Raw genomic sequence first — 26,684 nt, forward strand, 5'->3', positions numbered from 1 at the left:
ATTTGGACCCTTGAGGGAATCGCGGGCTTTGGGGATAGGACGGGAAAGTGGAGTTGGGGGAGTATAGCAGCCATAGTCTTACTGAATGTCAGAACGGTTTTGAGGGCCGAATGGCCTAGGCCTGCTCCTGTTTCATATAGAAGGGCCCTCTTAACATGCTGCCTCGCTATCTCGATACAACTACTGGCAGGGTCAGCTGCTCTTCCATTTCGCGGCAAGAGAGTCATAATTTGGAGCAGATTTTTATCCGGGGAATAGCAAGGTGGGGGGAGCTGTATGCCACCCCCCCTCCCTACGGCGGGGGAGTTGGAAGTGAGGAGTTTGGCCCTCTTGGCAGGGTGTCAGTGCCTGGCTTTGACCGAGAGTTACAATGCAGAGCATCCTGTGCTTCACAGACCATCAAGCGGACCATTGATAAGAAGACAGTGGAGGTCTACATCCTGTTCAGTGATGAGCTCGCGTGGGTGAACAAAGACCTGAACAGGAAGGCCATGCACTTGGCCCCACAGATGCCCCGCTTTGCTGGCCAGGCGCACTGGGCTCGCTCTCTCCGCCGTCGCATCGATAGGTCGATGCAGGTAAGCTACATCTTTCCAAAAGCCAACCGATCCGTCTGGCCGGGACGGCCAGCCTGTGTGCTGGGACGGCCAGCCTGTGTGCCGGGACGGCCAGGCTGAGTTTCTGGATTAATAGTCTAGCGGTAATACCACTCGGCCGTCGCCTCCCAACTGCCCTTCTGAAATGGCTGAGTGGGACGCTCAGTTCAGGGGGCAATTAGGGATGGGCAATAAATGCTGGCCTTGCCAGCGATGCCCACGAATGAATAAAAGAAAATAATCTCTGTTTCACCACCCACAGTTCCTGGTACAAGCCACTTTCCTGCCCAAAATTGGCTTGGGTGAGGAGACGATGGTGTTCTTCCAGACACTGGAGCAGTCCCTGGACGAATTTGTGCGCAAGATCTTCACGGATTGGACGGTCAACATCGACCGTGAATGCATAAAGCGTCTGGAGAGACCCCTGATGATCCGGAACCTCGAGGATAGGGGCAAGCTCAGCGTAAACTTCGACATGTGAGTTTTACAATACCTGAAACGAGGGGCCAACAAAATGCCGGCTGGTTGGAATCAAACCGATAATGCTGGCTAAGTAGCTGACTGGCAGCGTAAGTCAGTGCTGTCGACACGGGATGAGGTGTGTGGGGCTGTCCCTAACGTACACAAAAGTGGAAAGCTGCAACTGCCAAGTGGCCCGTAGTGAATATCCTGGTGATATTCATATCCACCTCTTGTTTCTCTGTTGTTCTCGTATCCCCACCTCCCCCCCCCACCTTGTCTCCATCCATCCCTCTTACTCTGTTCCCCTTTACATAGATTCTATGGTACTCTTGAGAGGGAGTTAGGCCAGTTGAGTTTCTATCCTGCCCCATTCTTAGGGCACCTGGAGCACTGCGCACAGTTTTAGTCCCTGTACTTGAGGAAGGATATAAATGCATTCGAGGCAGTTCAGAGAAGGTTCACTGGGTTGATTCCAGGGATGAAGGACTTGTCTTCTGAAGAGAGATTGAGCAATTGAAGGTCTATACTCGCTGGAATTTAGAAGAATGGGAGGAGATCTAACTGAGGTTCCAACTAGAGAGGGGGCTATACTGGACCTAGTACTGGGGAATGAGCCCGGTCAGGTCATCAAAGTTTCAGTGGGGTAACATGTGGCGAACAGTGACCACAATTCTGTAAACTTTCGGATAGTCATGGAAAAGGATGAGTGTTGTCCTATGGGTAAGGTGCTGAATTGGGGAAAGGCTAACTACAGCCGGATTGGGCAGGCTTTGGTGGCTGTTGATTGGGAGAGGCTGTTCGATGGTAAATCCACATCTGGCATGTGGGAGTCTTTTAAGGAGCAGTTGATAGGAGTGCAGGATAGGCATGTGCCTGTAAAAAGGAAGGACAGGAAAGGTAGGATTCGAGAACCGTGGATAACCAGAGAAATTGTGGGTTTAATCAAAAAGAAAAAAGAGGCATACATAAGGTCCAGGCAGCTAAAAACAGATGGAGCACTGGAGGAATACAGAGAAAGTCGAAAAGAACTCAAACAGGGAGTTAGAAGGGCAAAAAGGGGTCACGAAATGTCCTTGGCAGACAGGATTAAGGAGAATCCCAAGGCATTTTATACATATGTTAGGAACAAAAGGGTTGTCAGAGAAAGAGTCGGACCTCTCAGGGACAAAGGAGGGGAATTATGCTTAGAACCCAAGGAAGTAGGTGAGATCCTAAATGAATACTTTGCATCAGTATTCACAAAGGAGAGGGACACGTTGATTGGTAGTGTCTCTGAGGGATGTGTAGACCCGTTAGAACAAATCGCAATTACAAGGGAGGAAGTGTTAGGTGTATTAGGAAGCATTAAGGTAGACAAATCCCCAGGGCCAGATGGCATCTATCCTAGATTACTGAGAGAGACAAGAGATGAAATTGCTGGGCCTCTAACAGAAATCTTTGTTTCTTCATTGGACACAGGTGAGGTCCCAGAGGATTGGAGGATAGCAAATGTGGTCCCGTTATTTAAGAAGGGTAGCAAGGATAACCCGGGTAATTATAGGCCAGTGAGCTTGACGTCCGTGGTAGGGAAACTGTTGGAGAAGATTCTTAGAGATAGGATCTATACACATTTAGAACTGAATAGTCTCATTAGCGATAGACAACATGGTTTTGTACGATGGAGGTCATGCCTCACAAATTTGGTTGAGTCTTTTGAGGAGGTGACAAAAATGATTGATGAGGGAAGGGCCATCTACATGGATTTTAGTAAAGCATTTGACAAGGTCCCTCATGGCAGGCCGGTGCAAAAGGTTAAATCTCACGGGATCAAAGTTGAACTAGCTAGATGAGTACAGAACTGGCTTGGCCATAGAAGACAGAGGGTAGCAGTGGAGGGGTCTTTTTCTGATTGGAGGTCTGTGACTAGTGGTGTTCCGCAGGGCTCTGTCCTGGGACCTCTACTGTTTGTGATATATATAAATGATTTGGAAAAAGATGTACCTGGTCTGATTAGTAAGTTTGCGGACGACACAAAGATTGCTGGAGTTGCGGACAGTGATGAACATTGTCAGAGAATACAGCAGGATATAGATAGGCTGGAATATTGGGCGGAGAAATGGCAGATGGAATTTAATCCAGATAAATGCGAAGTGATGCATTTTGGTAGATCTAATGCAGGGGGGAGCTATACAATAAATGGCAGAACCATCAGGAGTATAGACACACAGGGGGATCTGGGTGTACAAGTCCACAGATCCTTAAAGGTGGCAGCACAGGTGGAGAGGGTGGTGAAGAAGGCATATGGCACGCTTGCCTTTATTGGATGGGGCATAGAATATAAAAGTTGGCGTATGATGTTGCAGTTATATAAAACGTTGGTTAGGCCACATTTGGAATACTGCGTCCAGTTCTGGTCGCCACACTGCCAGAAGGACTTGGAGGCTTTGGAGAGAGTGCAGAGGAGGTTTACCAGGATGTTGCCTGGTATGGAGGGTCTTAGCTATGAGGAGAGATTGAGTAAACTAGGGTTGTTCTCCCTGGAAAGACGGAGGTTGAGGGGCGACCTAATAGAAGTTTATAAAATTATGAAGGGCACAGATAGGGTGAACAGTTGGAAGCTTTTTCCCAGGTCGGAAATGACAAACACAAGGGGTCACAAGTTGAAGGTAAGGGGGGCAAGGTTCAACACAGATATGCGGGGGACGTATTTTACACAGAGGGTGGTGGGGGCCTGGAATGCACTACCAAGCAAGATGGATGAGGAGACACAAGAGGATCATTTAAGACTTATCTAGATAGTCACATGAACAGACTGGGAATAGAGGGATATAAATGGATGGTCTAGTTAGGAACACATGATTGGTGCAGGCTTGGAGGGCCGAAGGGCCTGTTCCTGTGCTGTATTGTTCTTTTTTTGTTGTTCTTTGTTGAGGTTTATAAGATGCGAAAGGGGATTGACAGGGTAGATATAGAGGGGATGGTTCCCCTTGGATATTCTAGAACGGAAGGGGCAGGGAAGCGGAGATGGAGAGGTTTTTAATTAGCAGCGGGGATGAAGGGTTATGGGGAAGGGGCAGGGAAGTGGAGATGAGACCGAGGTGAGATCAGCCACAATGGGATTGAATGGCGGAGCGTGCCCGATGGGCTGAATGGCCCACCCCTGATCCTCGCTCTGATGTTCCTCTGTTCTTTACAGGTACCTGTTGGAGCTATTCAATGAAATCCATTACTGGGAGCGCTTGGCCTTTGAGATCCCTCACTACGTTATGGAGGTCTACCAGCGGAGGGAAGACCTGAGGATGCTCCGGGAGATTGTTTTCCTGGTGGTCTGTGATTATAACAGGTCAGTGCAGGCGGAGAGTGGAACCATTAACAGTGTCGTGGACGTGAGCCCCCCTACACCAAGTTACAATTCACCATCCTGCCCCTGCTTATTGTGTATACTTCTGAATCCACCCTGTCCATGCCCCTCATTAGCTGGTGATCCACTTGAATCACTATGACTCGGCACAAACTGAAATCATGCCTGTTGCCTTTGGAGCTTTATGCTCACAGTGTGTGAACAAATGTATAACGGTGTGAAGATTGGGTCCTTCAGCACTCTGTAACAGGCTGCTTGTCATTCTAGAATCCTTGATGAGTTGACGAAAGAGCAGCGGAACCTCTTCCGAGACAGAATCAAATTCCTGGACAAGAAAATAGCGCCGGGGCTGTCGAAGCTCCAGTGGTCAGCCAGGACGCTGTCCACTTACTTCATTGATGAATGTCGAATGCAAGCTAGACAGGTAATGTTACCAGTCAGATAGTCACTCAGCGTCCAGTGAGATACTCACTCAGCGTCCAGTGAGATAGTCACTCAGCGTCCAGTGAGATAGTCACTCAGCGTCCAGTGAGATAGTCACTCAGCGTCCAGTGAGATAGTCACTCAGCGTCCAGTGAGATAGTCACTCAGCGTCCAGTGAGATAGTCACTCAGCGTCCAGTGAGATAGTCACTCAGCGTCCAGTGGGATAGTCACTCAGCGTCCAGTGAGATAGTCACTCAGCGTCCAGTGAGATAGTCACTCAGCGTCCAGTGAGATAGTCACTCAGCGTCCAGTGAGATAGTCACTCAGCGTCCAGTGAGATAGTCACTCAGCGTCCAGTGAGATAGTCACTCAGCGTCCAGTGAGATTGTCGCTCAGCGTCCAGTGAGATAGTCACTCAGCGTCCAGTGAGATAGTCACTCAGCGTCCAGTGAGATACTCACTCAGCGTCCAGTGAGATACTCACTCAGCGTCCAGTGAGATAGTCGCTCAGCGTCCAGTGAGATACTCACTCAGCGTCCAGTGAGATAGTCGCTCAGCGTCCAGTGAGATACTCACTCAGCGTCCAGTGAGATACTCACTCAGCGTCCAGTGAGATACTCACTCAGCGTCCAGTGAGATACTCACTCAGCGTCCAGTGAGATACTCACTCAGCGTCCAGTGAGATACTCACTCAGCGTCCAGTGAGATAGTCGCTCAGCGTCCAGTGAGATAGTCACTCAGCGTCCAGTGAGATAGTCACTCAGCGTCCAGTGAGATAGTCACTCAGCGTCCAGTGAGATAGTCACTCAGCGTCCAGTGAGATACTCACTCAGTGTCCAGTCAGACAGTCACTCAGCGTCCAGTGAGATAGTCGCTCAGCGTCCAGTGAGATACTCACTCAGCGTCCAGTGAGATACTCGTTCAGCGTCCAGTGAGATACTCGTTCAGCGTCCAGTGAGATACTCACTCAGCGTCCAGTGAGATAGTCACTCAGCATCCAGTGAGATACTCACTCAGCGTCCAGTGAGATACTCACTCAGCGTCCAGTGAGATAGTCGCTCAGCGTCCAGTGTGATAGTCACTCAGCATCCAGTGAGATACTCACTCAGCGTCCAGTGAGATACTCACTCAGCGTCCAGTGAGATAGTCGCTCAGCGTCCAGTGAGATACTCACTCAGCGTCCAGTGAGATACTCACTCAGCGTCCAGTGAGATAGTCGCTCAGCGTCCAGTGTGATAGTCACTCAGCATCCAGTGAGATACTCACTCAGCGTCCAGTGAGATACTCACTCAGCGTCCAGTGAGATAGTCGCTCAGCGTCCAGTGAGATAGTCGCTCAGCGTCCAGTGAGATACTCACTCAGCGTCCAGTGAGATACTCACTCAGCGTCCAGTGAGATACTCGTTCAGCGTCCAGTGAGATAGTCGCTCAGCGTCCAGTGAGATAGTCGCTCAGCGTCCAGTGAGATCCTTGCTCAGCGTCCAGTGAGATACTCACTCAGAATCCAGTGAGATACTCACTCAGAGTCCAGTGAGATACTCACTCAGAGTCCAGTGAGATACTCACTCAGCGTCCAGTGAGATAGTCGCTGTATCTTTCTCTACGTAGTCAATAACTAACAAGTGATTTCTGCTAATATTTACAGTCTGTTAACTGTATAGTATTTGGAAGGCTCCCCAGGGACTGTGTCAGCATTTACAGGGGGTCCCCGGGGAGTGTGTCAGTATTTACAGGGGGTCCCTGGGGAGTGTGTCAGTATTTACAGGGGGTCCCCGGGGAGTGTGTCAGTATTTACAGGGGGACCGGGAAGTGTGTCAGTATTTACAGGGGGACCGGGTGTGTGTCAGTATTTACAGGGGGTCCCTGGGGAGTGTGTCAGTATTTACAAGGGGGTTCCTGGGGAGTGTGTCAGTATTTACAGGGGGTCCCTGGGGAGTGTGTCAGTATTTACAGGGGGTCCCCGGGGAGTGTGTCAGTATTTACAGGGGGACCGGGTGTGTGTCAGTATTTACAGGGGGTCCCTGGGGAGTGTGTCAGTATTTACAGGGGGGTCCCTGGGGAGTGTGTCAGTATTTACAGGGAGTCCCCAGGGGAATGTGTCAGTATTTACAGGGGGTCCCCGGGGAGTGTGTCAGTATTTACAGGGGGTTCCCGGGGGAGTGTGTCAGTATTTACAGGGGGTTCCCGGGGGAGTGTGTCAGTATTTACAGGGGGTCTCCGGGGAGTGTGTCAGTATTTACACGGGGTCCTGGGGAGTGTGTCAGTATTTACAGGGGGACCCGGGGAGTGTGTCAGTATTTACAGGGGGTCCCCGGGAAGTGTGTCAGTATTTACAGGGAGTCCCCAGGGGAATGTGTCAGTATTTACAGGGGGATCCCGGGGAGTGTGTCAGTGTTTACAGGGGGTCCCGGGGAGTGTGTCAGTATTTACAGGGGGGTCCCGGGGAGTGTGTCAGTATTTACAGGGGGGTCCCCGGGAAGTGTGTCAGTATTTACACGGGGTCCTGGGGCGTGTGTCAGTACTTACACGGGGTCCTGGGGAGTGTGTCAGTATTTACAGGGGGACCCGGGGTGTGTGTCAGTATTTACAGGGGGTCCCCGGGTAATGTGTCAGTATTTACACGGGGTCCTGGGGAGTGTGTCAGTATTTACAGGGGGACCCGGGGTGTGTGTCAGTATTTACAGGGGGACCCGGGGTGTATGTCAGTATTTACAGGGGGTCCCCAGGGGGAGTGTGTCAGTATTTACAGGGGGTCCCCGGGGAGTGTGTCAGTATTTACAGGGGGTCCCTGGGGAGTGTGTCAGTATTTACAGGGGGTCCCGGGAGAGTGTGTCAGTATTTACAGGGGGTCCTTGGGAGTGTGTCAGTATTTACAGGGGGTCCCCGGGGAGTGTGTCAGTATTTACAGGGAGTCCCCGGGGAGTGTGTCAGTATTTACAGGGAGTCCCCGGGGAGTGTGTCAGTGTTTACAGGGAGTCCCCGGGGAGTGTCAGTATTTACAGGAGGTCCCCGGGGTGTATGTAAGTATTTACAGGGGGATCCCGGGGAGTGTGTCAGTATTTACAGGGGATCCCGGGGTGTATGTCAGTATTTACAGGGGGATCCCGGGGAGTGTGTCAGTATTTACAGGGGGATCCCGGGGAGTGTGTCACTATTCACAGGAGGTCCTCGGGAGTGTATCACTCTATGCAGGGCGTTCCTAGAATGAGGGAAAAAGGAATCGAAGGAGATGTTGACTGAGATGGAGAGGAGCTGGAAGGAGACTTGCCAAGAGCAGAAACAACAGTCTGGTCCAGTTGGGCCAAATGGCCTGTTTGTGTGCTGTAAATTCTGTGTGGATTGATATCTCTGAATCTTGTTAATGTGAGAGACCAGAGCGTTTATTATCGTGATCTGTATCCCCACTTAGCTGCAGCTGACAATCGATGAGTACAAAGCCTCGAGCCTGGCCATTAAACAGTACGCCTACCAGATGAGTGAAATGTTGCTGGTGCTTATCGACAGCAAGCGCACGTACAATGACAAGGAGTTCCAAGACGCACAGCAAGCCCACCAAGAAAAGGTCCAGAACAAACTCTTAAAACTACACAAGGAGATCGTCACCATCATGCGCCAAACATATCTCGTCTTTAAGAATGATGGGTCTGAGGTGAGTATGATGTGCTGTGATGTATTTATACAATGACTTTCCGTATCCCTCCGTGGCGGCCAGGCAAGTTGAAGCAGTCGGTCGGACTAGAGTGATAGAGGTTTACGGCATGGAAACAGGCCCTTCGGCCCAACTTGTCCATGCCGCCCCTTTTTTTTAAAATCCCGAAGCTCGTCCCAATTCCCCGCTGACAGGAAGGCTTATAGAATCCTTGGGGTTATGGAGTCATTGAGTGTAAAAGCAAGGACTTGATGCTACATCTCTAGAACTGCTGCCTCACAGCGCCAGGGACCCGGCTTCGATTCCCAGCTGGGGTCACTGTCTGTGTGGAGTCTGCACGTTCTCCCCGTGTCTGCGTGGGTTTCCTCCGGGTGCTCCGGTTTCCTCCCACAGTCTGAAAGACGTGCTGGTTAGGGTGCATTGGCCGTGCTAAATTCTCCCTCCAGTGTTACCCGAACAGGCACCGGAGTGTGGCGACTAGGGGGATTTTCACAGTCACTTCATTGGTCATTGGTCAGTGCACATTTTTGGAGTATTGTGTTCAGTTCTGAGCACCTTATTTAAGGAAGGATGTTAAAGCCCTGCAGAGTGCAAAGGAGATTCACTCGAATGATACCAGGAATGAGGAATTCGAGATAACAGGGAAGGTTAGAGAGATTGGGCTCATTTACCTTGGAGCAGAGAAGATGAAGAGGTGATCGTATTGAGGTGCTGAAAGTGATGGGGTGAAGAAAGATATTCTGTTTCCACCAGTTGGTGCGTCAGTGGCTCGCTGTCACAATCCCAAGGTGGTCAGCAAGCGAGCTGGGAGCAGAAACCTCTTGACTCGGGAGAGCTGTTGGGATTTGGAATGCACTGCCTGCGAGAGGGGTGGACACGGATTCCATAGGAGGTTTCTAAAGAGAGCTGGATACACATTGGAAGATGAATATAGAGGGCTACGGAGAATGGGACTAGCTCTTTTGGGAGCTGGCGCAGCCACGATGGGCCGAATGGCCTCCTTCTGTGCTGTAATAGTCTATGGTTCTATCTTTTCTCCACCTTAATTGCTACCCATGGTTCCTATCTCTCAGAGACTGTGGCTCTCACCTCACACTCAAATGGAATGCTACAGGGAATGAGCCCTGCGTGAGGCAGTGCCGTACCTCCGTTCATACCCAAAGGAAGCGGTTCAGTCCGTTCTCCATCCACTCGCCGCTGCCCTGTACTGATCGTTCCTCCGAGTGACATGTGGCAGCTGGAAATCCCTCACTGCCGGCATCCGTTTTGAGCACTGAGGGGGTAAAAAGGCTCAAGGCTGTTTGGCTGCCTCTGTGAGGAGTGGGCGTTTGGGCAAAAGATTATCGCGAGCCCCAGCCTGAGACGCAGTCCCTTCAGACAGAGTGCTGGGGGACATCCTACATAAATACAAAAGCAGCAGCGGTGAGCACTGCTGTCTCACTGCGCCAGGGACCCGGGTTCAATTCTAGCCTCGGGTCACTGTCTGTGTGGAGTTTGCACATTCTCCCCGTGTCTGCGTGGATTTCCCCCGGGTGCTCCGGTTTCCTCCCACAGTCCAAAGATGTGCAGGTTACGTGCATTGGCCGTGCTAAATTGCCCCTTAGTGTCAGGGGGACTAGCTAGGGTAAATGCATGGGGTTATGAGGATAGGACACAGGTGGGTTTGTGGTAAATTGCCCCTTAATGTCCAAAAGTATGTAGGTTAGGTGGATTGGCCATGCTAAATTGCCCCTTAGTGTCCAAAAGTATGTAGGTTAGGTGGATTGGCCATGCTAAATTGCCCCTTAGTGTCCAAAGATGTGCAGGTTAGGTGGATTGGCCGTGCTAAATTGGCCCTTAGTGTCCAAAGATGTGAAGGTTAGGTGGATTGGCCATGCTAATTGAGTGGGGTTATGGGGATAGGGCAGAGTTGGGCCTGGATAAGATGCTCTGGTGGAGAGTCGGTGCAGACCCGATGGGCTGAATAGCCTCCTGCACTGTAGGAACTCTCTGATTCTACAAGCAGTGGGACAGTGGGGCCACCATGCTGATTGATGTTAATCACACCGCCCTGAAGGAGGCCATTCCCACGAGGCCCACTCCACTCTGCTCTCTTTCCCTTTGACTTTGTGATTCTCTTCCCCTTCAAATATTTATCCAGCTCCTTTTTGGAAATGGCCAGCTTTGCTCGTCTCGTCGGTTTGACGCTTGCTGTGATTTTGATGTCTAATCTCCCTTTCGATCTTGCTCCCCGTGGATTTACAGGTGCAGCACTTTTGGCTGAATTATGCCAAGAAAGTTGACCGAATGGTGGAAGAAGCCTTCAGACTGAACATTAAACGGTCGCTGCAGGAGCTGTCCAAGGCCATCAACGGGGACCCCAAATCCACGCCCAACGCTCTCTTCAGGGTGATGGTGATCCTTCTGGATGATACACTGGGCAGTCCGCCACGGGTAAGGCCATTTCACCGCCTGCTGCATTCAGTGTGGAGCTCCCACACTCCCGTGAACCCATGGAAGGTCGAGGGTGGTCAGATCGACATGTTTACCACACAGAACAAAGATCAGTACAGCACAGGAACAGGCCCTTCGGCCCACCAAGCCCGCACCAACACATGACACCTTTCTAAACTAAAGACCTTTTGCCTCTACGCGGTCCGTATCCCTCTATCCCCCTCCTATTCATGTATCTGTCAAGATGCCTCTTAAACGTTGCTATTGTAGCTGCTTCTACCACCTCCTCTGGCAGCGCATTCCAGGCACTTACCACCCTCTGTGTAAAATATTTACCCCTCACATCTCCTTTAAACTTTCCCCCTTTTACCTTAAACCCATATCCCCCAGTAATCAACACTCCTACCCTGGGAAAAAGACTCCAACTATCCATTCTATCTATCATTTTGTAAACTTCTATCAGGTCGTCCCTCAGCCTCCGATGTTCAAGTGAAAACAACCCAAGTTTGTCCAGTCTCTCCTCACAGCGAATATCCTCCAAACCAGGCAACGTCCTGGTAGATCTTTTCTGTACTCTCTCCAAAGCCTCCACATCCTTCTCTTAGTGTGCTGACCAGAACTGTACACAATTTTCCAAATGTGGCCGAACCAAAGTTCTATACAGCTGCAACATGACTTGCCAATTTTTATACCCAATTCCCCGGCTGATGAACACAGTAAGAAGTCTCACAACACCAGGTTAAAGTCCAACAGGTTTATTTGGCAGCACTAGGAGATGAAAGCAAGCCTGCCGTATGCCTTCTTGACCACCTTATCCACTTGCGTGGCCACTTTCAGGGAATTGTGGACCTGTACGCCCAGATCCCTTTGTTAATGCTTCTAAGGGTTCTGCCATTTATTGTACACTTCCCTCCTGCATTAGACTTTCAAAATGCATCATCTCACATTTGCCCAGATTAAATTCCATCTGCCATTCCCCGCCCAAGTCTCCAGCCTATCTATATCCTCCTGTTTCCTCTGGCAATCCTCCTCACTATCCGCAGCTCCCCCAATCTCTGTGTCGTCTGCAAAGTTACTAATCAGATCAGCTACATTTGGGGTGGCATGGTGGCACAGTAGTTAGCACTGCTGCCTCACAGAGCCAGGGCCCTGGGTTCAATTCCGGGTCACTGTCTGTGTGGAGTCTGCACGTTCTCCCTGTGTCTGCGTGGGTTTCCTCCGGGTGCTCCGGTTTCCTCCCACAGTCCAAAGATGTGCGGGTTAGCTGGATTGGCCGTGCTAAATTGCCCCTTAGTGTGCAAAGATGTGCGGGTTAGGTGGATTGGCCATGCTAAATTTCCCCTGAGTGTCCAAAGATCATAGAATCATAGAAACCCTACAGTGCAGAAATAGGTCATTTGGCCCATCGAGTCTGCACCGACCACAATCCTACTCAGGCCCTACCCTCATATCCCTTCATATTTATCCGTTAATCCCTCATACTTACGCATCTCAGGACACTAAGGGGCAATTTTAGCATGGCCAATCAACCTAACCCGCACATCTTTGGACTGTGGGAGGATCCCGGAGCACCCAGAGGAAACCCACGCAGACACGGGGAGAACGTGCAAACTCCACACAGACAGTGACCCGAGCCGGGAATCAAACCCAGGTCCCTGGAGCTGTGAGGCAGCAGTGCTAACCACTGTGCCAGTGTGCTGCAGGTTACGGTGCAGTTTAGGTGGATTGGCCATGCTAAAGTGTCCCTTAGTGTCCAAAGATGTATAGGTTAGGGTGATTGGCCGTGCTAAATTGCCCCTTAGTGTCCAAAGATGTGCAGGTTAGGTGGATTGGCCATGCTAAATTGCCCCTTAGTGTCAGGGGGATTTGGAGGATAAATATGTGGGGTTACGGAGATAGAGCCTGGGTGGGATTGTTGTCAGTGCAGACTCGATGGGCCGTATGGCTTCTTCGGCACTGTAGATTTTATGATTCTTCTGCAAATCATTTATATATATCACAAAGACGGTGGAAGATTTGGTCGAATAGACAGCTAGAGAAACGGTTTCCTCTGATGGTGCTGGGGGGGCTGGGGGGTGGGGGAGGTGGTGGACGAAGCTGGCGCTGTTACTTGTCAAACTATTTTGTTTGGGGGTAAGGATATTTCTGAAACAAGGATCAAGGCAGAGTTGACGCGCTGGTCCAGCACGAGCTGATCGAATGTGGAACGTGCTGAAGGGGCTGAATGGCCTCCCCGTTCCGTCGTGGGTTTGTGTTGTCGGGGCAGCTGCTAATCCTCTGCTGACCTGCCCCTCCCTCCCCCCAGGTGGAATTCTCCCCAACTCTCTCTCGGCTCGCAAACGTTGTCAACAGCATCAGCTTTCAGATTAAGAACACCCTCTCCATCTTCAAGCGGATCCCAGAGCTACTGACCAGGAGGAAGTCAATCCTCATTCCTGTCCACCAAAACATCGGTAAGCGGCAACTGCGCGGCCCCACGTTAAAATCCGAGCAGGTAGCGTGGCTCCTGAGTGACACCTATCTCAAAGGTATCACATCACAAAACCACGATGTGGAGATGCCGGCGTTGGACTGGGGTAAGCACAGTAAGAAGTTTTACAACACCGGTTTATTTGGAATCACGAGCTTTCGGAGCGCTGCTCCTTCATCAGGTGAGTGTTCATCAGGTTACTACATCACAAAACGTCAGACCATGAAACGCCACTCTGCAACATATCTTTTTTCTTAATAGCATAGAAGGAGGCCATTCGGCCCATCGAGTCTGCACCGACCACAATCCCATCCAGGCCCTGTCCCCTTAACCCCTTGTCATCCCCCTGACACTAAGGGGCAATTTAGCATGGCTAATCCACTTAACCTGTACAACTTTGGACACTAAGGGGCAATTTCCCATGGCCAATCCCCCTAACCCACACATCTTTGGACACTAAGGGGCAATTTAGCATGGCCAATCCACTTAACCTGTACATCTTTGGACACTAAGGGGCAATTTAGAACATAGAACATAGAAAAACTACAGCACAAACAGGCCCTTCGGCCCACAAGTTGTGCCGAACACATCCCTACCTTCTAGACCTACCTATAACCCTCCATCCTATTACGCTCCATGTACTCATCCAGGAGTCTCTTAAAAGACCCCATTGAGTTCGCCTTCACCACCACTGACGGCAGCCGATTCCACTCGCCCACCACCCTCTGTGTGAAAAACTTACCCCTAACATCTCCCCTGTACCTACCCCCCAGCACCCTAAACCTGTGTCCTCTCGTAGCAGCCATTTCCACCCGATCTATGCCTCTCAACATCTTATATACCTCTATTAGGTCTCCTCTCATCCTACGTCTCTCCAAGGAGAGAAGACTGAGCTCCATCAACCTATCCTCATAAGGCATGCCACTCAATCCAGGCAACATCCTTGTAAATCTCCTCTGCACCCTTTCAATCTTTTCCACATCCTTCCTGTAATGAGGCGACCAGAACTGAGCACAGTACTCCAGGTGGGGTCTGACGAGGGTCTTATATAGCTGCATCATTATCCCAATTTAGCATGGCCAATTCACCTAACCTACACATCTTTGGACAGTAAGGGGCAGAGACACAGGCACACACACACACAAACACAGGCATGCATACACAGGCATGTGCGCACACATGCACGTACAGTCACACACATACGCACATGCTCACACGCACATGCACACAGGGACTCGCTCACAAACACTACTACGTTCACACACAAGCACACGCACACACAGGCACATGCACACACACACACACACACACACACACACCTGGGTACACACACACACACACAGGTTCACATGTCCACACACACCGCACAGGCACACTCACGCACACGCAGTACAATCCCCTGCATGGGAATAGGCTATATGAGATTTCACCCAGCAGGTGGAGCACCTTTGGGCTGCCTGTGTCAAAATGGTAGCCATGATGTGGAGATGCCGGCGTTGGACTGGGGTGGGCACAGTAAGAAGTCTCTCCGCACCAGGTTAAAGTCCAACAGGTTTATTTGGTATCACGAGCTTTCGGAGCGCTGCTCCTTCATCAGGTGAGTGAACCTGCGGCGCTCCGAAAGCTCGTGATTCCAGATAAACCTGTTGGACTTTAACCTGGTGTAGTGAGACTTCTTACTGTATCAAAATAGAAATGCTTGCTCCATCGTCCCCTTCAAATCTATCCTCTGTCGTCTCCCAGTCTGGAGATGCCTTGATTTAAAACAAAAAATTCTCATAGTTGTTTTCAAATCCCTCTGTGGCCTCCCCCTGCCCCGGTCTCTGCCATTTCCTCCAGCTCGAGAAGCCTCTGAGTCTCTGCATTTCTCCAATTCTGCTATCTTGCACATTCCTCATTTTAAACACTCCACCATTGGCGGCCGAGCCTTCAGCTGCCTGGACCCTAAACTCTGAAACTTCCTCCCTAAAACTGCCTCAAAAATGCTCTTTAAAATCTTACCAAGCTTTTGTCCTCCTGTCCTGATACTGTGCTTGTTTGTCTCGGTCCATTCTTGCGAAGCGCATTGGGAGGTTTTACCACGTTAAAGGTGCTATATCAATGCAGCTGTGATTATTGCAGCACCTTTTCTTCCTGCAGAGAATGATGAGGAGATTAAGAAGATCCAAGGCATGATCAACAGTGGCATGGCGACCAATGCTGCCAACCTGCAGAACTATTTGAAAACCTGGGACACCTACCGCGAGATCTGGGAGATCAACAAAGATTCCTTCATCCGCCGCTACCAGCGCCTCAATCCAGCTGTGTCTTCCTTCGATGCAGACATTGCCCGGTGAGAGATATTGGGCCGGCTTTGAAATCCTGGGGTGGGGGGGCGGGGGGATTGAACATAAGAACATAAGAACTAGGAGCAGGAGTGGGCCATCTGGCCCCTCGAGCCTGCTCCGCCATTCAATAAGATCATGGCTGATCTTTTTGTGGACTCAGCTCCACTTACCCGCCCGCTCACCATAACCCTTAATTCCTTTACTGTTCAAAAATCTATCTATCCTTGCCTTAAAAACATTCAATGAGGTAGCCTCAACTGCTTCACTGGGCAGGGAATTCCACAGATTCACAACCCTTTGTGTGAAGAAGTTCCTCCTCAACTCAGTCCTAAATCTGCTTCCCCTTATTTTGAGGCTATGCCCCCGAGTTCGAGTTTCACCCGCCAGTGGAAACAACTTCCCTGCTTCTATCTTATCTATTCCCTTCATAATCTGATATGTTTCTATAAGATCTCTCCTCATTCTTCTGAATTCCAATCAGTATAGCCCCAGTCTACTCAGTCTCTCCTCATAAGCCAACCCTTTCAACTCTGGAATCAACCTAGTGAATCTCCTCTGCACCCCCTCCAGTGCCAGTATATCCTTTCTCAAGTAAGGAGACCAAAACTGTACACAGTACTCCAGGTGTGGCCTCACCAGCACCTTATACAGCTGCAACATAACCTCGCTGTTTTTAAACTCCATCCCTCTCGCAATGAAGGACAAAATTCCATTTGCCTTCTTAATTACCTGCTGCACCTGCAAACCAACTCCTTGAGATTCCTGCACAAGGACACCCAGGTCCCTCTGCACAGCAGCATGCTGCAATTTTTTACCATTCAAATAATAGTCCATTTTGCTGTTATTCCTACAAAATGGATGACCTCACATTTACCAACATTGTACTCCATCTGCCAGACCCTCGCCCACTCACTTAGACTATCTATATCCCTTTGCAGACTTTCAGCGTCCTCTGCACACTTTGAACCCCTGTTTCCAATCAGTTTTTTTCCCTCTCCAGTTTATTAAGCCCCTTGTGCCTCTTGCGGAGGTTTCTTACCCGGTCACCGATCCATCCTTCCTGTTGGTCACATTGGCCTTCCTCATACCCGAAGCTACACACTGTCATCATCAGTCCATAAGGTGCCGTCCTTTCCTCACCCAACTCCCAAACACAAGCAGCCTGGGTCACTGGGTAGGAATTGGATGGAGAAACCCTGAGTCCCCTCCCAAGTCTTGGGACAATAAGGTCCACTGTGCCACCCTACAACACGTGGAGTGCTGTGCACAATCTAATCCCCATATATTTTGTTTACACCCCCTCCCTTGGAGCGCTGCGCATAGCTTTCCCCCTCTACACTTTGTTTAGATCACACTGGAGGAACAAAATGGACAATTAGAAGAATATTTTCACTCAAAGGGTTTTCAAATGTTGGAATGCTTTACCTGTTGATACAACGGCGAACATTATCTCCGTAATAGGAAAGTGATGAATCATATGGAAAGGCCGAGTGTAAATGGGGATTGGGAGTGAAGAGCTCCAGTGGAGACACAGTCTTCCTCTTGCCCTTCTGGCTATCCTCTTCCCAGCTCCTGAGACTGGAACTTCACTATAAATCAAGGTGGCGCGGCGGCACAGTGCTTAGCACTGCTGCCTCACAGCACCAGGGACCTGTGTTCGACTCCAGCCTTGGGTGACTGCTTGTGTGGAGTTTGTACATCCTCCCTGTGTCTGCGTGGGTTTCCTCCGGGTGCTCTGATTTCCCCCCACAGTCAAAAAATATGCAGGTTAGAGGGATTGGCCGTGCTAAATTGTCCCTTAGGGGAATTAGCGGGGTAAATACGTGGGGTTACAGAGATAGGACCTGGATGGGCTTGTTGTCGGTGCAGGCTCGATGGGCTGAGTGGCCTCCTGTACTGTCGGGATTTTATGATTCTGTGGTTGACAAGTGAAAATAAAATCAGTCGCTGCTGCCGTCCACTGGTGCTGTTGTCACCTCCTCACTCGAACCTTGCTCCTCCTCTGCAGTTACACCGAGGTGGCCAACAACGTCCAGAAGGAGGAGACCGTCGTTCAGATTCAGCTGGTGCTCCTCGACTGCTCGCCGCTGAAATTCTCCCTGGTGCAACATTGCAACGAGTGGCAAAACAAGTTCACCACCCTGCTGAGCGAGATGGCAGGCCACATGCTGCTGGACTTCTGTCAGTTCCTGGAAGAGAACCGCACCAAGTGGGTACACATTCCACTCGAGCCTGGCTTGTGATAGAGCTCTACAGGATTAGGAGGGGCGTGGACTGAGTGGATAGTCAGATGCTCTTTCCCAGGGTAGAAGAGTCAAGTACTCGGGGACATGGGTTTAAGGTGCGTGGGGAAAAGTTTAGAGGAGATGTGCGAGGTAAGTTTTTTACACAGAGGGTGGTGAATGTCCGGAACGCGCTGCCCGGGGAGGAGGTGGGAGCAGGTACGATAGCGGCATTTAGGGGCAACTAGACGAATACATGAATAGGATGGGAATGGAAGGTAACGGACTCCGTAAGCGCATACGGTTTTAGTTCAGGCACCATGACCAGCGCAGGCTTGGAGGGCCGAAGGGCCTGTTCCTGTGCTGTACTGTTCTTTGATTCCATTTCCCCAGGCTGAAAACCTGGTCGTTCCCTCTTTCCCACCACCTTCAGTAAGTCAGTGAATGGACGGGGAGGTTCACTCCTTTTAAAGATAGTTCCCTGCTCTTGTGATGGCTCTCACTCTCTCCATGGCTCAATTCCAAATGGGAGACTTGAATTTCTCTCGCGCCTTCCCTTCTCAGAGTGCCCCAAAGCCAATGGAAGTACTTTTGAGGAATGGTCACTGTTTCAATGTAGGAAATTCAGTCGCCAATTTATGCACAGCAAGCTCCCATAAACTGTAGTGGGACAATGACAAGGTCACCTGCTTTTATTTCTGATAGCCTAGCCTGGGCGGCACGGTGGCACAGTGGTTAGCATTGCTGCCTCACAGTGCCAGGGATCCGGGTTCAATTCCGGCGACTGTGTGGAATCTGCACGTTCTCCCCGTGTCTGCGTGGGTTTCCTCCGGGTGCTCCGGTTTCCTCACACAGTCTGAAAGATGTGTAGGTTAGATGGATTGGCCGTGCTAAATTGCCCCTTAGTGTCAGGGGGACTAGTTGGGGTAAATAAGTGCGGTTAAGAGGATAGGGCCTGGGTGAGGTTGTTGTCGATGCAGGCTCGATGGGCCGAATGGCCTCCTTCTGCACTGTAGAGATTCTATGATTCTGATAAATACTGACCTTGGGTGAAATCCCCTCTCCTCTCTCTCTCTCTTTCTCTTTCTCTTTGTCCCATTGCTTCATTATCAGTCATTTGATTCTGTGATGGTCGGGAAAAAAAATTCTTTAAGAAAGACCCTCTCCCTAACCCTCCCCCGAACACACACCACTTCAACAACCAGTTCTCCCCAACCACCTAAAATACGGCAGAAGCCACTCACCCACTGCCCCCTTCCTCCAGGGGGGCCGACCAACACCCTGTTCCCCACCCCCCCCCCCCCCCCCACACAAATACAATCCCCATCCACTACCCCACACAACAAAAAACTAACAGGAGTAGGAATAATATAAAAACAAGGAAAAGGCCCATGAAACAAGAACAAAGAACAGTACAGCACGGGAAACGGGCCCTTCGGCCCTCCAAGCCTGTGCCGCTCCTTGGTCCAACTAGACCAATCGTTTGTATCCCTCCATTCCCAGACTGCTCATGTGACTATCCAGGTAAGTCTTAAACGATGTCAGCGTGCCTGCCTCCACCACCCTACTTGGCAGCGCATTCCAGGCCCCCACCACCCTCTGTGTAAAAAACATCCCTCTGATATCTGAGTTATACTTCGCCCCTCTCACCTTGAGCCCGTGACCCCTCGTGATCGTCACCTCCGACCTGGGAAAAAGCTTCCCACTGTTCACCCTATCCCCTTCATAATCTTGTACACCTCTATTAGATCTCCCCTCATTCTCCGTCTTTCCAGGGAGAACAACCCCAGTTTACCCAATCTCTCCTCATAGCTAAGACCCTCCATACCAGGCAACATCCTGGTAAACCTCCTCTGCACTCTCTCTAAAGCCTCCACGTCCTTCTGGTAGTGCGGCGACCAGAACTGGATGCAGTATTCCAAATGTGGCCTAACCAGCGTTCTATACAACTGCATCATCAGACTCCAGCTTTTATACTCTATACCCCGTCCTATAAAGGCAAGCATACCATATGCCTTCTTCACCACCTTCTCCACCTGTGTTGCCACAGGTGGAGAAGGTGACAACAAGCCACAAGATAAGGGCAAGGCATCACAGGGGGCAACAAGGATTGGACGTGAGCTGAAAGAAATGAGGCCGAGCATGAAGAAAAGGGGACGTGTCCTCTCTCTGTCCGACCCCAAAACCCTATGCAAACTACTATGCAAACTTTGGTCCAGTATTGACCAAAGCAGGTCACTGAAACACTGTTACTTACATCGCTGTCCCTGTCAGTGAGAGAGGACAATTACAGAAACACAGAAAGATTTACGATATAACAGGCCAAGTGTATGCAGGCCAGCCAAACGAGCGAAATCCTCCTTCCAGTTCTCAGTATGTAGCTCTGTAGGTCACAGCACCTTGAGTACATGTCCCAAAGCGCTTGAAAAATGCCATGAGGGTTACCATCAGACAGTGTGTTCCAGAACTCCATCATTTTCTGGGTGAAAAAATTACTCCCCCAACCCCTTTCTAATCATCGAAACATAGAAACTAGAAGCAGGAGTAGGCCATTCGGCCCTTCAAGCCTGCTCCGCCATTCATCGAATTCAATATCCTGATTTCCCCCTTACCCCCCATATCCTTCGATCCCTTTAGCCCCAAGAGCCAGATCTAGTTTCTTCTCGAAATCACACAATGTTTGGCCTGAACTATAGAAATCCTTTGACCAATTACTTTAAATCCACGTCCCCTGATTATTGACCTCTGCTGATGGAAATAGGTGCTCCCTCTCCTCTCTATCTCAGCCCCTCGTAATTTTACACAGACTCGATGGACAAGAGCTGATGCAAAGATGGATAGCAGCAAGCAGACGGTGATCTCTGGAAATATCTTTGCTTCAAAGCCTTTTCCAAACACCACACTCTCCCAAGTTGTTAAAGGCAGTCAGCGAGAAGACAAAGAGAAAGAGCCCAGACTACCCAATCCTTCCTCAGAATTCCCCATTTCTGGCCATGTTCTTGGAAATTTCTTTTTTAATTTTTAAAAGTTCATTCATGGGATGTGGGCGTCGCTGGCTGGCCGGCATTTATTGCCCATCCCTAGTTGCCCTTGAACCGAGTGGCTTGCTATGCCATTTCAGAGTCACCCCCATTGGCTGTGGCTCTGGAGTCACGTGTAGGCCAGACCGGGGTAAGGACGGCAGATTTCCTTCCCTAAAGGAACCAGATGGGTTTTTCCGACAATGGGTCATCAGTAGATTCTTAATTCCAGATATTTTTTATTGAATTCAAATTCCACCGTCTGTCGTGGCGGGGATTCGAACCCGGGGTCCCCCCAGAACATTAAGCGATAATGCCACCAGGCCATCGCCTCCTCTGTGTGCCCTCCAGTGTGACCAGACCCTTCAGTTTGCAGTCTCCTAACTTGCTCTGCCCTTGCTCTTGTCTCTGTGCCATCCATTTAGAGTCAGCCATATTCCGGTGAACCTGGAAGAGCTGACCAGTGGGATCCAGCTCCTCGAGCACCTTCAGAACGAGCTGCCAAAGACAGAGGCGCGCATCACCCCCATCCACGAACAGTTCAACATCCTGGAGAAGTACGAGTTCCAAATCGAAGAGAGCGTAAGTGTGCGGCCCGCATTGGGAGGAGACTTGCGCCTGGCGCTTGCCGCGCTCTTTTACCTTTTTCTATTTCCCCCCCCCCCCCCCCCCCCACCTCTCTCTATCTCTCTCATTTCTCTCTGGCAGGTCCAGCAGAGATTGGAATCGCTGAATGGCGAGTGGCTGAACTACCAGCAGGCCGTCGTGGAGAGCGAAGCCATGCTGAAGAAGCAGAAGGAGAAATTCAGGAGTGGCCTCATCCACTCTGCGGAAGAACTGCAGAAGAAGACCCATAGCGCCATTGAAGAATTTAACATGAAAGGTGAAGAGTGAGACCGACCTTTCCCACAGTATTCACCCAGCACAGTTCAAGAGGGATCTTGCATTTCTATAGCACCTTGGAAGCTCTCTCGGCATTCCAAATTACCTCACAGCCGCTGAGGTACTTTAGAAATGCCATGTAGGCAAACACAGCAGAATGTAAATGCAACGTAGGCACGCACGGCAAGATCTCACACACACTAATGTGATAATGACCAGATCATCCATGTTCTTGGTGATTTTTTTTGTGGGATTAATATTGCGCAGGACACTTCTTCATATTCGTGTCCTGTGGGATTAATGTGCACCCACCTGAGAGGACAGACAGAGTCTCGGTTTGGGACACTAAGGGGCAATTTAGCACGGCCAATCCACCTAACCGGCACATCTTTGGACACTAAGGGGCAATTTAGCACGGCCAATCCACCTAACCGACACATCTTTGGACACTAAGGGGCAATTTAGCATGGCCAATCCATCTAATTTACACATCTTTGGACACTAAGGGGCAATTTAGCACGGCCAATCCCCCTAACCTGCACATCTTTGGACACTAAGGGGCAATTTAGCACGGCCAATCCACCTAACCGACACATCTTTGGACACTAAGGGGCAATTTAGCATGGCCAATCCATCTAATTTACACATCTTTGGACACTAAGGGGCAATTTAGCATGGCCAATCCATCTAATTTACACATCTTTGGACACTAAGGGGCAATTTAGCACGGCCAATCCCCCTAACCTGCACATCTTTGGACACTAAGGGGCAATTTAGCACGGCCAATCCACCTAACCGACACATCTTTGGACACTAAGGGGCAATTTAGCATGGCCAATCCATCTAATTTACACATCTTTGGACACTAAGGGGCAATTTAGCATGGCCAATCCCCCTAACCTGCACATCTTTGGACATTAAGGGGCAATTTAGCATGCCCAATCCCCCTAACCTGCTCATGTTTGGACACTAAGGGGCAATTTAGCACGGCCAATCCATCTAATTTACACATCTTTGGACACTAAGGGGCAATTTAGCACGGCCAATCCCCCTAACCTGCACATCTTTGGACACTAAGGGGCAATTTAGCACGGCCAATCCACCTAACCGACACATCTTTGGACACTAAGGGGCAATTTAGCATGGCCAATCCATCTAATTTACACATCTTTGGACACTAAGGGGCAATTTAGCATGGCCAATCCATCTAATTTACACATCTTTGGACACTAAGGGGCAATTTAGCACGGCCAATCCCCCTAACCTGCACATCTTTGGACACTAAGGGGCAATTTAGCACGGCCAATCCACCTAACCGACACATCTTTGGACACTAAGGGGCAATTTAGCATGGCCAATCCATCTAATTTACACATCTTTGGACACTAAGGGGCAATTTAGCATGGCCAATCCCCCTAACCTGCACATCTTTGGACATTAAGGGGCAATTTAGCATGCCCAATCCCCCTAACCTGCTCATGTTTGGACACTAAGGGGCAATTTAGCACGGCCAATCCACCTTAACCTGCACATCTTTGGACATTAAGGGGCAATTTAGCATGGCTAATCCACCTAACCCGCACATCTTTGGACACTAAGGGGCAATTTAGAATGGCCAATCCACCTAACCCGCACATCTTTGGACACTAAGAGGCAATTTAGCACCGCCAATCCACCTTAACCTGCACATCTTTGGACTGTGGAGCAAATTGTAACAGCTGGAGGTAACCCATGTAGACACGGGGAGAACGTGCAAACTCCACACAGACAGCCACCCGAGACCGGAGCCCCCGACAGAGCAGTGCTGTGTCAGTACTGTAGTGGGAATGTCAGTCTGAATCAAGTATTTGAAGTGAGCTTGTACTTGTTTCTCATAACTCCGCTGTCAGCGCTACCCATTCAGCCATGACTGAGAAGCTAAAACATTGAACTATTGGCGTCCGCCTTGGTGTGGGAATTACTTTATACCTTACTGACAGTGAATGGGTGATTGGCCTCCAACGAATATCTCTTGTTTCAGCTTTTTGTACAGTTTAAAGATTTGTTTTATATCCAGAAACCTGGGATTTACAGCCAGATTGTGCCAATGTACTTAAACACAGGATTAGGAGAGAGCAACCAGCAATAACTGGGACAGTTCATAAAGAGTACGATTGAGAGTGTTCAGTAAGGGGGCAGGAAAAGGACTGGTTTGTTACAAGATTTACGGGGAGGGATTCAGAGTCTGTTTGGTTTCTTTCCTCACTGACATTTATTCCACAAACGTTGCTGGTGGGTGGGCTAAGAGCTACTGCGCCCACAGCTGCATTGCTGGCGTGACCCAGGACGCCCCTTCAAGTTTCCTATTTTGCTGCCTTACAGGGCCCTTCAGCAGTTCAGTGAGCACGGACACTGCTCTGGCCTCGATCAGTGAACTACGAAATAACCTCAACCTCCTGAAGCAAGAGGAAGAAGGTATTCGCAGCGGCCTCAATGTCTTCAAGATTGACCAGCCCTTGTCGAAGGAGCTGCAGAATCTGGAGAGGGTAAAGGAGCAATACAGAACACAACCTGGTGTCACTGTGTGCATTGTGCCTGTGTCCATTGTAACTGTGTCCGTTGTCCCTGTGTCCATTGTCCCTGTGCGCGTTGTCCCTGTGTCCATTGTCCCTGTGCGCGTTGTCCCTGTGTCCATTGTGCCCGTGTCCACTGTAACTTGTCCATTGTACCTGTGTCCGTTGCGCCTGTGTACACTGTACCTGTGTCCATTATCCCTGTGTCCATTGCGCCTGTGTCCACTCTGCCTTTGTGCATTGTGCCTGTGTCCACTGTACCTGTGTGCATTGCGCCTGTGTCCTTTGCGCCTGTGTCCTTTGCGCCTGTGTCCTTTGCGCCTGTGTCCTTTGCGCCTGTGTCCTTTGCGCCTGTGTGCGTTGCGCCTGTGTGCGTTGTGCCTGTGTCCACTGTGCCTGTGTGCGTTGCGCCTGTGTGCGTTGTGCCTGTGTCCACTGTGCCTGCGTGCATTGCGCCCGTGTGCGTTGCGCCTGTGTGCGTTGCGCCTGTGTGCGTTGCGCCTGTGTGCGTTGCGCCTGTGTGCGTTGCGCCTGTGTGCGTTGCACCTGTGTGCATTGCGCCTGTGTGCGTTGCGCCTGTGTACGTTGGTGCCTGTGTCCGTTGGCGCCTGTGTACGTTGCGCCTATGTCTGTTGGCGCCTGTGTCTGTTGGCGCCTGTGTCCATTGGCGCTTGCATCCGTTGCGCCTGTGTGCGTTGCGCCTGTGTGCGTTGCGCCTGTGTGCATTGCGCCTGTGTCCGTTGCGCCTGTGTCCGTTGCGCTTGTGTCCATTGCGCCTGTGTGCGTTGCGCCTGTGTGCGTTGCGCATGTGTGCGTTGCGCCTGTGTGCGTTGCGCCTGTGTCCATTGGCACCTGTGTCCGTTGGCGCCTGTGTGCGTTGCGCCTGTGTGCATTGCGCCTGTGTGCGTTGCGCCTGTGTGCGTTGCGCCTGTGTCCGTTGTGCCTGTGTGCGTTGTGCCTGTGTGCGTTGGTGCCTGTGTGCGTTGGTGCCTGTGTGCGTTGCGCCTGTGTCCGTTGGTGCCTGTGTGCGTTGCGCCTGTGTGCGTTGCGCCTGTGTCCGTTGTGCTTGTGTGCGTTGCGCCTGTGTGCGTTTTGCCTGTGTCCATTGGCGCCTGTGTGCGTTGGCGCCTGTGTGCGTTGGCGCCTGTGTGCATTGGCGCCTGTGTGCGTTGTGCCTGTGTCCATTTTGCCTGTGTGCGTTGCGCCTCTGTCTGTTGCGCCTGTGTGCGTTGCGCCTGTGTCCGTTTTGCCTGTGTGCATTGTGCCTGTGTGCGTTGCGCCTGTGTGCATTGCACCTGTGTGCGTTGCGCCTGTATCCGTTGCGCCTGTGTGCGTTGGTGCCTGTGTGCGTTGCGCCTGTGTGCGTTGCACCTGTGTGCGTTGCGCCTGTATCCGTTGCGCCTGTGTGCGTTGGTGCCTGTGTGCGTTGGTGCCTGTGTGCGTTGCGCCTGTGTCCGTTGTGCCTGTGTGCGTTGGTGCCTGTGTGCGTTGCACCTGTGTGCATTGCGCCTGTGTGCGTTGTGCTTGTGTGCGTTGCGCCTGTGTGCGTTGGCGCCTGTGTGCGTTGGCGCCTGTGTGCGTTGGCGCCTGTGTGCGTTGCGCCTGTGTGCGTTGCGCCTGTGTGCGTTGCGCCTGTGTGCGTTGCGCCTGTGTGCGTTGCGCCTGTGTGCGTTGCGCCTGTGTCCGTTTTGCCTGTGTCCGTTTTGCCTGTGTCCATTTTGCCTGTGTGCGTTGTGCCTGTGTGCGTTTTGCCTGTGTGCGTTGCGCCTCTGTCTGTTGCGCCTGTGTCCATTTTGCCTGTGTCCGTTTTGCCTGTGTCCGTTTTGCCTGTGTGCGTTTTGCCTGTGTGCGTTTTGCCTGTGTGCGTTGCGCCTGTGTGCGTTGCGCCTGTGTGCGTTGCGCCTGTGTGCGTTGCGCCTGTGTGTGTTGCGCCTGTGTGCCTGCATGCGTTGCGCCTGTGTGCATTATGTCTGTGTGCGTTGCGCCTGTGTGCGTTGCGCCTGTGCGTGTTGCACCTCTGTGCGTTGCGCCTGTATGTGTTGTGCCTGTGTGCGTTGTGCCTGTGTCCCTTGCACCTGTGTGCGTTGCGCCTTTATCCATTGGCACCTGTGTCCGTTGCGCCTGTGTGCGTTGCGCCTGTGTCCGTTGATGCCTGTATCCGTTGGCGCCTGTGTGCGGTGCGCCTGTGTCTGTTGCGCCTGTGTCCATTGTACCTGTGAAAGAGCTTTCCAATTAGTCCCAATCCCCTCTACTCTTTCCCCATCGCTCTGCAATTTGTCTGCTCTTGTTATCCGTGAAGGGCTGTGT

General features: G+C 50.9%; 1 protein-coding gene across 1 annotated transcript in view; it reads left to right on the top strand.

Annotated features, from left to right (window-relative positions):
• Positions 1-26,684, top strand: part of dnah2 (dynein, axonemal, heavy chain 2) — a 232,295-nt gene that overhangs the window by 46,309 nt on the left and 159,302 nt on the right. Inside the window, exons 12-23 of the mRNA XM_078200892.1 lie at positions 396-578; positions 859-1,073; positions 4,234-4,380; positions 4,666-4,822; positions 8,232-8,471; positions 10,716-10,904; positions 13,210-13,357; positions 15,514-15,706; positions 17,710-17,910; positions 21,369-21,525; positions 21,652-21,826; positions 24,187-24,350. Coding sequence (XP_078057018.1) covers positions 396-578; positions 859-1,073; positions 4,234-4,380; positions 4,666-4,822; positions 8,232-8,471; positions 10,716-10,904; positions 13,210-13,357; positions 15,514-15,706; positions 17,710-17,910; positions 21,369-21,525; positions 21,652-21,826; positions 24,187-24,350 — 2,169 coding nt within the window. The remainder of the gene's footprint in view (positions 1-395; positions 579-858; positions 1,074-4,233; positions 4,381-4,665; positions 4,823-8,231; positions 8,472-10,715; positions 10,905-13,209; positions 13,358-15,513; positions 15,707-17,709; positions 17,911-21,368; positions 21,526-21,651; positions 21,827-24,186; positions 24,351-26,684) is intronic.

Source organism: Mustelus asterias, chromosome 31 (genome assembly GCF_964213995.1).
Source record: "Mustelus asterias chromosome 31, sMusAst1.hap1.1, whole genome shotgun sequence".
Classification (NCBI taxonomy): Eukaryota; Metazoa; Chordata; class Chondrichthyes; order Carcharhiniformes; family Triakidae; genus Mustelus; species Mustelus asterias.